Raw genomic sequence first — 17,558 nt, forward strand, 5'->3', positions numbered from 1 at the left:
ACAGGAAGCAAAGAGTGGGAATAAACGGGACCTTTTCGGAATGGCAGGCAGTGACTAGTGGGGTACCGCAAGGCTCAGTGCTGGGACCCCAGTTGTTTACAATATATATTAATGACTTGGATGAGGGAATTAAATGCAGCATCTCCAAGTTTGCGGATGACACGAAGCTGGGTGGCAGTGTTAGCTGTGAGGAGGATGCTAAGAGGATGCAGGGTGACTTGGATAGGTTGGGTGAGTGGGCAAATTCATGGCAGATGCAATTTAATGTGGATAAACGTGAAGTTATCCACTTTGGTGGCAAAAATAGGAAAACGGATTATTATCTGAATGGTGGCCAATTAGGAAAAGGGGAGGTGCAACGAGACCTGGGTGTCATTATACACCAGTCATTGAAAGTGGGCATGCAGGTACAGCAGGCGGTGAAAAAGGCGAATGGTATGCTGGCATTTATAGCGAGAGGATTCGAGTACAGGAGCAGGGAGGTACTACTGCAGTTGTACAAGGCCTTGGTGAGACCACACCTGGAGTATTGTGTGCAGTTTTGGTCCCCTAATGTGAGGAAAGACATCCTTGCCATAGAGGGAGTACAAAGAAGGTTCACCAGATTGATTCCTGGGATGGCGGGACTTTCATATGAAGAAAGACTGGATGAACTAGGCTTGTACTTGTTGGAATTTATAAGATTGAGGGGGGATCTGATTGAAACGTATAAAATCCTAAGGGGATTGGACAGGCTAGATGCAGGAAGATTGTTCCCGATGTTGGGGAAGTCCAGAATGAGGGGTCACAGTTTGAGGATAAGGGGGAAGCCTTTTAGGACTGAGATTAGGAAAAACTTCTTCACACAGAGAGTGGTGAATCTGTGGAATTCTCTGCCACAGGAAACAGTTGAGGCCAGTTCATTGGCTATATTTAAGAGGGAGTTAGATATGGCCCTTGTGGCTACGGGGATCAGGGGGTATGGAGGGAAGGCTGGTGCAGGGTTCTGAGTTAGATGATCAGCCATGATCATAATAAATGGCGGTGCAGGCTCGAAGGGCCGAATGGCCTACTCCTGCACCTATTTTCTATGTTTCTATGCTAGTCATCTATTCTTCCTCACTTTCAGTGTTATTGTATTGAACAAATGCAACACAGGACCTTTTCAATCAAGATGTGTATTATTCAAACATTTAGACAAATTTCCTCTTTTTATCGACAGTTTGATTTAAAAGTCAAGCAAGTTGCAGAATACAAGTCACTGAGATACGGAGCTTCCCTTGTTTTTATTTGCTAAATGACTTTAGTTCATAGTTAGGGAAATAAATTTTTTTTAAATCTTAGTGAATTTTAATAATCTTAATTTTTAGGTAACAATGAACGTGAGAGTGCTCAAAGAAGAAGAATGGAAAGATACAGACAAGAATTGTTAGAACAAATATCAGAAAGGCAGAAAAGCAAGAAAAGGTATATATTTTGTATTTTGTGTGAACTGATTTAAATTTTTTCATTACATAAAAGTTATTAGCACTATAACTGGAGTGATAGTGCTTTAAATTGATACACTCTTTTTGAAGTATTTTGTTACCCTTCCTTGAAGTGAATCTTGGTTGCTTTTAGTTTACAAATTCAAGATTGTTTAATGTCATTTCCAGTACGCAAGTGTAAAGGAAAACAAAATAATTGTTACGTTAGATCTGATGCCGCACCAAAAAAACACAATAAGATAAAGAATGCAACAAGAATAGAAAAACACAATAAATATAAATATGTATGATTGCTAAATATAGATTCATTGTATGTTCATAAAGTGACAGTAGGCACAGGAGTGTCTGTACATAAGACAACTGACAGGAAATGATAAAGTAGTGGTAATTAGGCATGTGGAGGGGTGAGTTAGTGGATTAAGGTGTTGATCAACTGTACTGCTGGGGAAAGTGTGAGCTGATACATTGTAAACCATAATTATTTGGTTAATATGTTGTTCAATGTTAAGGGTTATTCAGTAGTAAGAAGACAAAGCTGGTCATCTATCCTTCCTCACTTTCAGTGTTATTGTATTGAACAAATGCAACACAGGACCTTTTCAATCAAAATTGACAGACTCTTCGAGAGAAAATTAAATTGTAACCCAGACGTACTGAGTGTCAAAGCTATCAAGGAGATTATAGGCTGACATTCACAATCACCAAAACTGGTTTCTGTTTTCAGATTAGTTGGCCCACTCATATTGATCACTGGTTCAGTGGGCAGATTTCCCTGTCTAAATCCTGGAAAATCTGTAGAAATTTATGCTCCGTCACTTGATTTCAGAATTGTCAACTGCAAAGCGAAGTTGACCCTTCAATGGCAAATTAACTCTTCAGAACTGCCTTTATTTTTTTTCTCTAAAGATCTGGGAGTAATTCTGTTAAAGACTGATTAAGAAAATCAATTATTTTTATCTCTTTTGGGACCTTTTGCTGATCCTAGAGATGAGAAAGTGTGGAAAATTTGAGTGAAGATCTGTCAGCTGTAATAATTTTGTCTTTACTTGATAGGGAGAAGGAGCTTGAACTCAATGTTGCTGCTTCAGGAGCTGTTGATCCAGAGAAGGAAGTAAGAAATTAACTTTTTTTCATTATTTTGCACTTTGAATTTGGATATGGATTCTTTTGAATGTACTTAGAGCCAGCATATATTCTGAACATAGGTTTGCTTGTTACTTAAGGTTCTAATTTCCAATCTGTAAAAGTCCAGATTGTCTATAACAAGGTTGTCCATAAGATGAGAAGCATTGATCATGGCCATAGTCATACTTTATTGATCCCGGGGGAAATTGGTTTTCGTTACAGTTGCACCATAAATAATTAAATAGTAATAAAACCATAAATAGTTGAATAATGATATGTAAATTATGCCAGGAAATGAGTCCAGGACCAGCCTATTGGCTCAGGGTGTCTGACCCTCCAAGGGAGGAGTTGTAAAGTTTGATGGCCATAAACAGGAATGACTTCCTATGATGCTCTGTGTTGCATCTCGGTGGAATGAATCTCTGGCTGAATGTACTCCTGTGCCCAACCAGTCATGTGGATAGTCAGAGGCTTTTTCCCAGGGTTGAAATGGTTGCCACAAGAGAACACAGGTTTAAGGTGCTGGGGAATAGGTACAGAGAAAATGTCAGGGCTAAGTATTTTACTCGGAGAGTGGTGAGTGTGTGGAATGGGCTGCCAACAATGGTGGTGGAGGTGGATAGGATAGGATCTTTTAAGAGATTTTTGGATAGGTACATGGAGCTTAGAAAAATAGAGGGCTATGGGGAAGTCTAGTAATTTCTAAGGTAGGGACATGTTCGGCACAACTTTGTGGGCTGAAGGGCCTGTATTGTGCTGTAGGTTTTCTATGTTTCTATAACTTTGCATATAAGCCATTTTCAAGGACTTTTAGTCCTTTTCACTTTTTTCCCCCGTTCTGCCACTTTGATATGCTGCTGCTTACGAATACTCATAGTACATTCCCAAACTTGCCACCCAAAAATATTGCACTTAATATCTTTGTTCTCTCTTCATAAGCCTGCCTATATATAACAGGAGTATACCACATCTTAAAATCATGAATTTTTGTTCCATTCCCCTCATCACCAACCGTATTTTGGTGCTAATCTTAAGTACCTTTTTAAGGTTTAGATTCCCATTAAGACAGGTCATTTGACTGTTTCAGTAACAGTTACAGATCAGCACCACTTGCTGAAAATTTAATGACATTTACATCCATTTAAACTGTACAATGCTTTGACTCATTAATTTGACCATTTAAATGTCATTACATTTTTTTTTATGGCTTGGAACTTAGCATTGTTTTTTTTTGCCCGGAAATAAAATGCTGTGGATTTTTCTGTGAAAGTAAATGTAAATACATTTTGGTGATTGTTATCAATGACAACTATGAAATTAGGTTCTTTGTTGTAATTCTTAGTTCTGTTTCACAGCCAGATCGAATAAGGCAGTTTGGTGCTATTACGCACCAACATAATTCCCGCAGACATGCTGCCGCTGACCAAAAACGTAAAGTCCATATTGGAAAATATTCAAGTGATGACCGATCTGCTGAGGAACAGCCACCAGAGCGACCCAGGGTAGCTTTCCAGGCTCCTGCAGCTGATGAAAGGAATCACAATGTTGGTCTGACTGATAGAATGTGGAATCCTCTTAGGAATTTAACAGCTCCAAGGTAAAAACCTACGTGACAATTAAATTTTATCTATGCTTTTAAACCTTTGTGTAATCTGTTAATATAAAAGCTGGGAAAATGTAAATTTGTTGTAAAATGTATGATTGCATTTTAGATTGACAATTCATGAGATGAAGGTGTGGAAGACCAGCATTTAATTGCCATTGAAAAGATTGTGATGAACTGCATTTTTGAACCTCTACAATCCACAAGATATTGGAGCAGAATTAAGCGATTCAGCCCATTGGTTCTGCTCTGCCATTCAATCATGACAGACTTTATTTTTAACTCCAAGCAACACACGAAAAATGCTGGAGGAACTCAGCAAGCCAGGCAGCATCTATGGAAAAATATACAGTTGACGTTTCCTGCCAAAAACCTTTGGCAGGACTGGAGAAAAAGTGCTGAGGAGTATATTTAAAAGGTGGGGGAGGGGAGAGAGAAACACAAGGTGATAGGTGAAACCTGAAAAGGGAGGGATTAAAGTAAAGAGGTGGGAAGTTGATTGGTGAAAGAGATACAGCATTGGAGAAGGGGGAGTCTGATAGAAGAGGGCAAAGGGCCATGGAAGAAAGAAGAGGGAGGAGCACCAGAGGGAGGCAATGTGTGGGCAAGGAGATAAGGTGAGGGATGGAAAAGGGGATCATAGTCATAGTCATACTTTATTGATCCCAGGGGAAATTGGTTTTCGTTACAGTTGCACCATAAATAATTAAATAGTAATAAAACCATAAATAATTAAATAGAAATATGTAAATTATGCCAGGAAATAAGTCCAGGACCAGCCTATTGGCTCAGGGTGTCTGACCCTCCAAGGGAGGAGTTGTAATGTTTGATGGCCACAGGCAGGAATGACTTCCTGTGATGCTCTGTGTTGCATCTCAGTGGAATGAGTCTCTGGCTGAATGTACTCCTGTGCCCAACCAGTCCACTATGTAGTGGATGGGGAGACATTGTCCAAGATGGCATGCAACTTGGACAGCATCCTCTTTTCAGACACCACCGTGAGAGAGTTCAGTTCCATCCCCACAACATCACTGGCCTTATGAATGAGTTTGTTGATTCTGCTGGTGTCTGCTATCCTCAGCCTACTGCCCCAGCACACAACAGCAAACATGATCACACTGGCCACCACAGGCTCGTAGAACATCCTCAGCATTGTCCGGCAGATGTTAAAGGACCTCAGCCTCCTCAGGAAATAGAGACGGCTCTGACCCTTCTTGTAGACAGCCTCAGTGTTCTTTGACCAGTCCAGTTTATTGTCAATTCGTATCCCCAGGTATTTGATGGGGAAAGGTGAAAACCTGAAACGTTGATTGTACTTTATTCCATAGATGTTGTTTGGCCTGCAGAGTTCCTCCAGCATTTTGTATGTGTTGCTTGGATTTCCAGCAATCTGCAGATTTTCTCTTGTGGTTGTTTTTAACTCCATTCTTCCACCTTCTCCTCGTAATCCTGACTAATTTACTGAACAAATACACCCAATAATGTGGCCTCCACAATCTCCTGTTACAACAAATTCTGATTGAACTTTCTGCTCATTTCTGATTTAAAGGGATGTCCATTTATTCTGAGGCTGTGCCCTTGGATCCTAGACTCTCCGTATGCGCGGGGGTTTGGTTCCGGGACCCCCTGCAGATGCTCAAGTCCCGTATATAAAATGGTGTAGTGTTTGCATATAACCTATGCACATCCTCCCATATACTTTACTGAAAATCTGCTATGTACTTCATTTTTTTTAACTAGGGCATCAATATCTTTATAAAACCATGGTTGCATAAATCTATTATTTTTCCCTTTTATTCTGAAAGGCACAAACAAGTTTTATACTCTCAAAATTTCACTTTTGAAGGCAAATGTACCTTTGCCAGGAATCAGCCTGTCCCAATGCAAACTTGACAGATCCTTTCTTATGCTATCAAAATGATCTTTCTCTAAGTTAGAATCTTAATCCACAGATCAGACCGATCTGTTTCCATATTTACTTTGAAACTGATGGCATTATGATCACTTGTTGCAATCCTTAATCAACTCCAATATCTTCCCAACCACTGAGGTGAGGCTAAATGCCTGTAATTTCCTTTCTGCTGCTTCCCTCCCTTCTTAAAGAGTGGAGTGATATTTGCAATTTTCCATTCATTTGGAACGATGCCAAAATCTGGTGATTCTTGAAAGATCATTACCAATGCCTCCTCAGTCTTCACCTGTTGCTTTCAGAACCCTGGGGTGTAGTTCACCTGGTCTAGATGACTTAACTGCCTTTCAGCTTCCAAGGTGCCTTTACCCTAGTAATAGCAACGGCACTCACTTCTGCCCTCTAATACTCTTGAACTTTCAGTATACTGCTGGTATCTTCCACAGTGAAGACTGATGAAAAATATTTATTCAAGTCGTTCTCCATTTCCTGGTCCCTTATTACTGTCTCTCCAGCATCATGTTCCAGTGGTCTGATATCTACTCTCGCCTCTTTTATTTGTTATATATTTGAAAAAGCCTTTGGTATTCTCTTTGATATTACAGTCGGTCCTCCGTATGCACGGGGGTTTGGTTCCGGGACCCCCTGTGGATGCTCAAGTTCCGTATATAAAATAGTGTAGTGTTTGCACATCCTCCCATATACTTTAAATCATCTCTAGATTATTTATAATACTTAATACAATGTAAATCCTATCTAAATCCTATCCTACAATCTCACTGTTGTATATTTTATAATTGAATCTGTGGAATTCTCTGCCACAGGAAACTGTTGAGGCCAGTTCATTGGCTATGTTTAAGAGGGAGTTAGATATGGCCCTTGTGGCTACAGGGGTCAGGGGGTATGGAGGGAAGGCTGGGACGGGGTTCTGAGTTGGATGATCAGCCATGATCATAATAAATGGCGGTGCAGGCTCGAAGGGCCGAATGGCCTACTCCTGCACCTATTTTCTATGTTTCTATGTTTCTATGTAAATAGTTGTTATACTGTATTGTTTAGGGAATAATGACAAGAAGAAAAGGTCTGTACATGTACAGTACAGATGCAACCATCATAGCTCTTCCGTGAACCCCGAGCAGCGAGAGTAGTGAAAAGCGAAAACAGCGTTCAGCATTTGTTTTGCTCTCAGCAAAACAACACTCAGCATCAAGCTGCCATAGCTTTGAACTGCGTGAGATTTTCGCTACGATTGACAGTGCTGCAATGATAGCAGAGAAGTATGACTTTAAATTTGAAAGAGCACAGGTTTAGGGCAGGTTTGCAGGATATTTTGAGTGCTTACAAAGAACTGTATGACAGAAAAATGCGTGAACCTTCCAGTGTGCTCGCTGTCTTCCCAATTCTGGTAAGTGAAGCTACACTGTACATACATTATTTCTACTTTATATAGGCTGTGTATTTACCATATCCTTCCTGCTTTTACTATATGTTAGTGCTATTTTAGGTTTTATGTGTTATTTGGTATGATTTGGTACGTTATTTTTTGGGTCTGGGAACGCTCAAAAATTTTTCCCATATAAATTGATGGTAATTGCTTCTTTGCTTTACACCATTTCAGCTTACGAAAGGTTTCATAGGAACACTCTACTTTCGGATAGCGGGGGGAACCTGTACAATGGAAATGCTATGTAAATAGTTGTTACACTGTATTGTTTAGGGAATAAGAAGAAAGAGAGAGAAGTTCCATTTTTTTTCTATCCCGATCCGCGGTTGGTTGAATCCGCGGATGCGGAGCCCGCGGATACAGAGGGCCAACTGTATTGGCTAGCTTACCATCTTCTCCTTCCTTAGTTTTTAAAAGCTTACAAATCCTCTAACTTCCCACTGTTTTGCTTCATTTTATGCCCTTTCTTTTGCTTTTATGTTGTCTTTCACTTCTCTTGTCGGCCACAGTTGTGTCATCCTACCTTTAGGATACTATTTCTTTGAGATGTATCCATCCTGTGCCTTCAGAATTGCTTCCAGAAACTCCAACCGTTGCAGTTCTCTTGCCATTCCTGCTTGTGTCCCCTTCCAACCAAGTTTGGCCATCTCCTCTTTCATGCCTCTGTAATTCCCTTTGCTTCACCCTAATATCTAACTTTAGCTGCTTCCTCTCAAATTGTAAGGTGAATTCTATTATATTATGATCACCGTCTCTTAAAGGTTCCTTTACCTTAAGCACCCAAATCAAATGCAGTTCTTTGCTCAACACCCAATCCAGAAAAAAGTTTCCCCTAGTGGGCTCAACCACAAGCTGCTCTAAAAAGCCATCTTGTTAGCATTGTTGGGTACAAAAGCCTGAAGCCAGCGATTCAGAAACAGCTTCTTCCCCTCTGCCATCCGATTCCAAAATGGACATTGAACCCTTGGACACTACCTCACTTTTTAAAAAATATATATTATATCTGTTTTATTTTTCAGAATTTTTAATCTATTCAATATATGTACACTGTAATTTACTTATTATTAAAATTTTATTTTTTTTTCTTCTGTATTATGTATTGCATTGAACTGCTGCTGCTAAATTAACAAATTTCACGACACATGCCGATGATGATAAACCTGATTCTGATTCTACAAATTCTCTCTCTTGGAATCCAGCGCCAATCTGATTTTCCTGATCCACCTGGATATTGAAATCCCCCATGATTATCATAACATTGTCCTTTTAACATGCCTTTTCTATTTCCTGGCTACTGTTTGAAGGCATGTGTATCACTCCCATCAGGGTCTTTTTACCCTTACAGTTTCTTAACTCTTCCCGCAGGGATTTTATGTCTTTTGATGTCACCTCTTTCTAAGGATTTGATTTCATTTTTACCGAGAGAGCCACTCCACCCCATCTGCCTGCCTGCCTGTCCATTTGATACAATGTGTATCCTTGGGTGTTAAGCTCCCAACTATAACCTTTTTTCAGCCATGACTCAGTGATGCTCACATCATCATACCTGTGAAACTCCGGCTGCTGTATAGGATCATCTACCCAATTCCGCTTTCCATAGAACCATAGAAACTACAGCACAGAAACAGGCCCTTTGGCCCTTCTTGGCTGTGCCGAACCATTTTCTGCCTAGTCCCACTGACCTGCACACGGACCATATCCCTCCATACACCTCCCATCCATGTATCTGTCCAATTTATTCTTAAATTTTAAAAAAGAACCCGCATTTACCACCTCATCTGGCAGCTCATTCCATACTCCCACCACTCTCTGTGTGAAGAAGCCCCCCCCCCAATGTTCCCTTTAAACTTTTCCCCCCTCACCCTTAACCCATGTCCTCTGGTTTTTTTTCTCCCCTTGCCTCAGTGGAAAAAGCCTGCTTGCATTCACTCTATCAATACCCATCATAATTTTATATACCTCTATCAAATCTCCCCTCATTCTTCTACGCTCCAGGGAATAAAGTCCTAACCTATTCAACCTTTCTCTGTAACTGAGTTTCTCAAGTCCCGGCAACATCCTTGTAAACCTTCTCTGCACTCTTTCAACCTTATTTATATCCTTCCTGTAATTTGGTGACCAAAACTGAACACAGTACTCCAGATTCGGCCTCACCAATGCCTTATACAACCTCATCATAACATTCCAGCTCTTATACTCAATACTTTGATTAATAAAGGCCAATGTACCAAAAGCTCTCTTTATGACCCTATCTACCTGTGACTACCCTTTTAGGGAATTTTGTATCTGTATTCCCAGATCCCTCTGTTCCACTGCACTCCTCAGTGCCTTACCATTAACCCTGTATGTTCTACGTTGGTTTGTCCCTCCAACTTGCAATACCTCACACTTGTCAGTATTAAACTCCATCTGCCATTTTTTAGCCCATTTTTCCAGCTGGTCCAAGTCCCTCTGCAGGCTCTGAAAACCTTCCTCACTGTCTACTACACCTCCAATCTTTGTATCATCAGCAAACTTGCTGATCCAATTTACCACATTATCATCCAGATCATTGATATAGATGACAAATAACAATGGACCCAGCACTGATCCCTGTGGCACACCACTAGTCACAGGCCTCCACTCAGAGAAGCAATTCTCTACCACCACTCTCTGGCTTCTTCCATCGAGCCAATGTCTAATCCAATTTACCACCTCTCCATGTATACCTAGCGACTGAATTTTCCTAACTAACCTCCCAAGTGGGACCTTGTCAAAGGCCTTACTGAAGTCCATGTAGACAATATCCACTGCCTTCCTTTCATCCACTTTCCTGGTAACCTCCTCGAAAAACTCCAACAGATTGGTCAAACATGACCTACCACGCACAAAGCCATGTTGACTCTCCCTCATAAGCCCCTGTCTATCCAAATGCTTGTAGATCCTGTCTCTTAGTACTCCCTCCAATAACTTACCTACTACTGACGTTAAACTCACTGGCCTATAATTTCCCGGATTACTTTTCGATCCTTTTTTAAACAACGGAACAACATGAGCCACTCTCCAATCCTCCGGCACTTCACCTGTAGACAGCGACATTTTAAATATTTCAGCCAGGGCCCCTGCAATTTCAACACTAGTCTCCTTCAAGGTCTGAGGGAACACTCTGTCAGGTCCCGGGGATTTATCCACTTTAATTTTCCTCAAGACTGCAAGCACCTTCTCCTTTTCAATCTGTACAGTTTCATGGTCTCACTACTTGATTCCCTCAATTCCATAGATTTCATGCCAGCTTCCTTAGTAAATACAGACGCAAAAAACCTATTTAAGATTTCCCCCATTTCCTTTGGTTCCGCACAAAGCCGACCACTCTGATCTTCAAGAGGACCAATTTTATCCCTTACAGTCCTTTTGCTCTTAATATACTTGTAAAAGCTCTTTGGATTATCCTTCACTTTGACTGCCAAGGCAACCTCATGTCTTCTTTTAGCCCTCCTGATTTCTTTCTTAAGTATTTTCTTGCACTTCTTATACTCCTCAAGCACCTGATTTACCCCCTGTTTCCTATACATTTCATACAACTCCCTCTTCTTCTTTATCAGAGTTGCAATATCCCTTGAGAACCAAGGTTCCTTATTCCTATTCAATTTGCCTTTAATCCTGACAGGAACATACAAACTCTGCACTCTCAAAATTTCCCCTTTGAAGGCTTCCCACCTACCAATCACATCTTTGCCAGAGAACAACCTTTCACAATCCACGCTTTTTAGATCCTTTCTCATTTCTTCAAATTTGGCCGCCTTCCAGTTCAGAACCTCTATCCTTGTCCATGATCAAATTGAAACTAATGGTGTTATGATCACTGGAACCAAAGTGCTCCCCTACACAGACTTCTGTCACTTGCCCTAATTCGTTTCCTAACAGGAGATCCAATATTGCATCCCCTCTAGTTGGTCCCTCTATATACTGATTTAGAAAACTTTCCTGAACACATTTTACAAACTTTAAACCATCTAGACCCCTAACAGTATGGGAGTCCCAATCAAGGTATGGAAAATTAAAATCCCCTACCACCCCAACTTTATGTTTCCTGCAGTTGCCTGCTATCTCTCTGCAGATTTGCTCTTCCAAGTCTCGTTGACTATTGGGTGGTCTGTAATACAATCCCACTAATGTGGACATACCTTTCCTGTTTCTCAGCTCCACCCATAAGGACTCAGTAGACAAGCCCTCTAATCTGTCCTGCCTGAGCACTGCTGTAATATTTTCCCTAACAAGCAATGCTACTCCCCCACCTTTCATTCCTCTGCCTCGATCACATCTGAAACATCGGAACCCTGGAATATTAAGCTGCCAGTCCTGCCCCTCCTGTAGCCAAGTTTCACAAATTGCTACAACGTCATAATTCCACGTGTCAATCCACGCCCTCAACTCATCCGCCTTCCCCGCAATACTCCTAGCATTGAAGTATATACACCTCAGAAGATTTTTACAACCACTCACAACCTTTCTATCAGCGGATTTGTTTAAACTTTCAACATCATTTATTTTCACCCCAGCCACACTGTCAGCTCTGATTCCCATCCCCCTGCAAATCTAGTTTAAAGCCTCCCCAATAGCACTAACAAACCTCCCTGAAAGGATATTGGTCCCCCTGTGGTTCAAGTGTAACCCATCTCTCTTGTACAGGTCCCACCTGCCCCAGAAGAGGTCCCAATTATCCTGAAATCTGAAACCCTGCCCCCTACACCAGTTCCTCAGCCACTTGTTCATCCTCCAGAGCATCCTATTCCTACCCTCACTGGCACCTAGCACAGGTAGCAATCCTGAGATTACCACCCTTGAGGTCCTGCTTTTCAACTTCCTACCAAGCTCTCTATGCTCACTGCCCAGGACCTCTTCACTCTTCCTTGCTATGTCATTGGTACCGATGTGCACCACGACATCTGGCTGGTCACCCTCCCACTTCAGAATGTCATGCAATCGATCAGAGACATCCTTGACCCTGGCACCTGGGAGGCAACAAACCATCCTGGATTCTCTGTCATGACCACAGAACCTTCTATCTGCACCTCTAACTATCGAGTCCCCTATCACTACCGCTCTCCTCTTTTTCCCCCCCTCCCTTCTGCACTGCAGAGCCAGACTCAGTGCCAGAGATCTGGCTACTGCAGCTAGTCCCAGGTAAGTCATCCCCCCCCAACAGTATCCAATGCGGTATACTTGTTGTTGAGGGGAATGGCCACAGGGGAACCCTGCTCTGCCTGCCCTTTCCTCTTCCCTCACCTGACAGTGACCCAATTTCCTGTGCTCTGCTCCTTTGGCGTAACTACCTCCCTGTAGCTACTACCTATAATCTCCTCATTCTCCCGAATGATCCGCAGGTCATCCAGCTCCTGCTCCAGTTACCTAACGCGGTTTGTCAGGAGCTGCAGCTGGATGCACTTCTCGCAGGTGTCGTTGTCAGGGACACCGGAGGGCTCCCTGACTTCCCACATCCTGCAAGAGGAGCATTCCAACATCCTGCCTGGCATTCTCACTGCACTAAACAATCTGAACAAAAAAACTTACCGGAACCTACCCCGGCCTCTGCCTGTTCTCGCCAAAGCCTGTTTGAGCCAAAGCCGTCCCACTCTGACTCAGTCCACTCCGACGATGGCCGCTACAACGATGGCCGCTGTATATGGTGGTCTGCTTTTTAAACCTTGGCGCGCTATGTCATGTACACTTTCTGTGTGCATTTAAATATAACACCTTCGGTCTGTATTCATCACTCTTTTCGATTTTGGCTGCTTTGCTAGTACCTCTGTTCATTACCTAATAGCAAAATAAATGTTACTGAAACAAACAAATGATTTGCCTAAGTGGGAATCTAAGCGTAACCTGCCAAGTTTATCTGGCACTTTCACTTTTTAATGCACCGATTTGCAAAATTTCATTCTCCACACACTTCGGTGTGTATACATACATAATAGGCTTTTTCTACAACATTTCCAAACCCACAAATCTTTATCATTAAATGACAAAGATACCAGGCAAACAGGATTGCAATTTCCCATCTAATTTGTAAACCATTCTAAATTTGAATATTTTGCTAAGCTCAAATTCTGAAATGCAAACAATACAAATATATTTAACAATAACCTGAATTAAGGAACTGATGGCATATTGTGGCCAGTACACAGAGTATACCAAGAAAGTGGAGGAACAGGTAGTGTTGTGAAGGCAGGGAGTCTATAGAAGGGCTTGGGCAAGCTGGGAATGGCAAGGAAGTAGCAGGTAGAATACAGCATAGGGAAAGTGGGTTATTTGGCTGGAAGTATAAGAATGTGAACACGAGAAGATCTGCAGATGCTGGAAATTCAAGCAACACACACAAAATGCTGGTGGAATGCAGCAGGCCAGGCAGCATCTATGGGCTCTTTTCTAAATGAGAGAAAAAAAATCAGATATCAAAGGTGTAAAGGAACTTGCATATTCTCGTTCAAGATTTCCTTAAGGTTAACTTGCAGGCTGACTTTGTAGTAAAGAACACAAATACAATGTTAGCATTCATTTTGAGAGGACTAGAAGCTAAAAGCAAGGATGATTCCCTGTCTTGCTGAGAATTATGTGGTATTTGCCTCTATCCACAACTTTGGACCTTTCCATGACACAATAGAGCTGGAGATGGATATTGGTCAGATTGGATTCTTCAGTGGGTAGCTTTCAATAGCACAAGCTTTGAACATAGAACATTGAACAGTACATCACATGAACAGGCCCTTCAGCCTGCAATGTTGTGCCAGACCAAATAAATTAGTAATTAAGTAGCCAACTAAACCTATCCCTTATGCTTATACAATGTCCATTTCCCTCCATTTTCCTCACATTCATGTGTCTATCCAAATGCTGTTGAAGTCCCTAATGTATCTGCCTCTATCATCACGCTAGGTTGCGCATTCCAGGCACCCACCACACTCTGTTGAAAAAAAACTTGCCTTGCATCTCCTTTAAAATTACCACCTCTCACCTTAACTGCATTTCCTCTGGTATAAGATATTTCATCCCTTGGGGGAAAAAGTTATTGTCTGTATATTCTATCTATGTCTCTCATTATCTCATCAACTTCTATCAGGTCTCCCCTCAGCCTCTGCTGCTCCAGAGATAATAACCCAAGTTTGTTCAACCCCTCGTAGCACATGCCCTTAAATCCAGGCAACATTCTGGTAAACCTCTTCTGCTTCTTTTCCAAAGCTTTGACATCCATCCTAAAATGGGGTGACCAGAATTGTATGCAATACTCCTAACTAGACTTTTATAATAATGCAACATAACTTACTTTTGAACTGCCTTGACTGTTAAAGACGACCACTCTGTCAGTCTGTGTAGCCGCTTTCAAGGACTTATGAACTTGAACCCCAAGATCCTTTTACATTTCACCGACCAAGGTGCAACACTTCATATTTGCCAGGTTAAACCCCGTCTGCCATTTCTCCAACAGTATAGAGGACCAATTCTTTACCAATCATCTACATTATCCACATCACCATGAATCTTCGTATTGTCTGCCAACTTATCAACGCATCCGTATATGTTTTTATCCATCTATAGTTTTATATTTGTGATATTCATCACAAACAGCAGAGGTCCCAGAACAGATCGCTGCTTTGCGAAGTACTTCTTTCTCAACACACACAAAATGCTGGAGGATCACAGCAGATCAGGCAGAATCTTTGGAAGGAAATAACTTGTGGACTTTTTGACTGATGGAAGGTTTTGTCCTGAAAAGCCGCCTGTTTATTCCTCTCTCTCGATGATTGACCTGCTGAGTTCCTCCAGTGTTTTGTGCCTGTTGCTCTTGTATCTTTACTTCTTTATCAATATAAAGTATGGTGATCAATATGGTGTGATTGTTAATGGAAACTTAGGGGGACCAGCAAATGACAGTTCTAAGAAGAAGACTGATATAGTCAGTGAAGAGTGACTTTTTTTGTCAACTGTAAAAGGGGAGAATATTAACCAAAATATCTGAACTAATCCAACTATTGTAACACCTGAGAAAGCTTCATAACATAGAATACAGAACTGTTCACTATATTGGCACCACTGGTATTGTTGGTTGTCTTGATTCAGCACATTGTTCAGAATGGTTACAAGATACATCACATCAACTTGCGTAGGTAACATTAACTGCATTTCATGGTCTCTTAGCTCATTTGTGAATGATAGAATCAACAGTGTTACGGAATTACATCACTAGAAAGATCCTCTCCAATCTGCAGACCATTTTAATTTGGTGATGTGTGCCTGATAATTGCATACACCTTCTTGTTCCATCTTTGCTGTATCTAGTAATCAATTCTGTTCTGTTGCAGCAGCAATCTACTAGTCATAACTATGGGCATTGATCCCTGTATCAGTATGCTTCAGCATGATAGAAAGGACTGTTCAGATAAATTGTAATGGCATTTATGTTAAAAAGTTTTATGGTCATCTGTTGGTAGAGTATAATTTCAATAAATTATGCAAAGGGCTCTACCTGACTTTACCTGACTGCCAGGTTTTAAAAGCAATTTGTTTCCTATGCAAATTTTCAGTTATAACAAAGTTGATAAGATGCACAGCTATAGAAGTAGAAATATTGATGTCATAGTGAGCAATTTGACTTGCAATGTGATTGTGAACCACAGTTACTGTATGTTTACATTTGTTAGCAAGGGAGCTTTCTTCCCTGCAGTATACCGGACACTCAAGGGTGGCAGGGGAGAGGAGTGTGCGCAGTCACAATTATGACAGAGAAAGTACTCAGGAAGCTGAATAGTCTAAAGGTAGATAAATCTCCCGGACCAGATGGAATGCACCCTTGTGTTCTGAAGGAAGTGACTGTGGAGATTGCGGAGGCATTAGCGATGATCTTTCAAAAGTTGATAGATTCTGGCATGGTTCCAGAGGACTGGAAGATTGCAAATGTCATTCCGCTATTTACAAACTTTTTAAGAAGGGGGCAAGGAAGCAAAAAGGAAATTATAGACCTGTTGGCTTGACATCGGTGGTTGGGAAGTTGCTGGAGTCGATTGTCAAGGATGAGGTTACGGAGTACTTGGAGGCATATGATAAGATGGGCAGAACTCAGCATGGTTTCCTTAAAGGAAAATCCTGCCTGACAAACCTATTACAATTTTTTGAGGAAATTACAGGTAGGCTAGACAAGGGAGTTGTGGTGGATGTTGTATATTTGGATTTTCAGAAGGCCTTTGGCAAGGTACCACACATGAGGCTACTTAACAAGATAAGAGCCCATGGAATTATAGGAAAGTTACCGCTTCTTTTTACGTTGTACATCAATGATTTGGGTTATGGAATAGATGCCTTTGTGGCTAAGCTTGCTGATGATGCAAGGATAGGTGGAGGGTCCGGTTGTGCTGAGGAAACTAGAGTCTGCAGAGAGAATTGGATAGATTGGAAGAATGGGCAAAGAAGTTGCAAATGAAATACAATGTTGGAAGATGCATGGTCATGCACTTTGGCAGAAGAAATAAACGGGCAGATTATTATTTAAATGGGGAGAGAATTCAAAGTTCTGAGATGCAGCGGGACTTGGGAGTCCTCGTGCAGGATACCCTTAAGGTTAACCTCCAGGTTGAGTCGGTGGTGAAGAAGGCGAATGCAATGTTGGCATTCATTTCTGGAGGAATGGAGTATAGGAGCAGGGATGTGATGTTGAGGCTGTATAAGGCGCTGGAAAGAGCTCACTTGGAGTACTGTGTGCAGTTTTGGGCTCCTGATTTAAGAAAGGATGTGCTGACGTTGGAAAGGGTACAGAGAAGATTTACTAGAATGATTCTGGGAATGAGAGGGTTAACATATGAGGAACGTTTGACTGCTCTTGGACTGTATTCTTTGGAGTTTAGAAGAATGAGGGGGGACCTCATGGAAACATTTCGAATGTTGAAAGGCATGGACAGAGTGGGTGTTGCAAAGTTGTTTCCCATGATGGGGGAGTCTAGTACAAGAGGGCATGACTTAAGGATTGAAGGGCGCCCATTCAGA

The 17,558-nt window shown here is 41.5% G+C and overlaps 1 protein-coding gene across 7 annotated transcripts in view; it reads left to right on the forward strand.

Annotated features, from left to right (window-relative positions):
- The window catches only part of LOC134355019 (centrosome and spindle pole-associated protein 1), a 187,202-nt gene that overhangs the window by 70,165 nt on the left and 99,479 nt on the right, over positions 1–17,558 (forward strand). For all 7 annotated transcript variants that reach the window (XM_063064662.1, XM_063064671.1, XM_063064680.1 and 4 more), the window contains 3 exons: positions 1,350–1,446; positions 2,520–2,577; positions 3,947–4,188. In XM_063064662.1, coding sequence (XP_062920732.1) covers positions 1,350–1,446; positions 2,520–2,577; positions 3,947–4,188 — 397 coding nt within the window. The remainder of the gene's footprint in view (positions 1–1,349; positions 1,447–2,519; positions 2,578–3,946; positions 4,189–17,558) is intronic.

Source organism: Mobula hypostoma, chromosome 1 (assembly GCF_963921235.1).
Source record: "Mobula hypostoma chromosome 1, sMobHyp1.1, whole genome shotgun sequence".
In the NCBI taxonomy this organism is placed as follows: Eukaryota; Metazoa; Chordata; class Chondrichthyes; order Myliobatiformes; family Myliobatidae; genus Mobula; species Mobula hypostoma.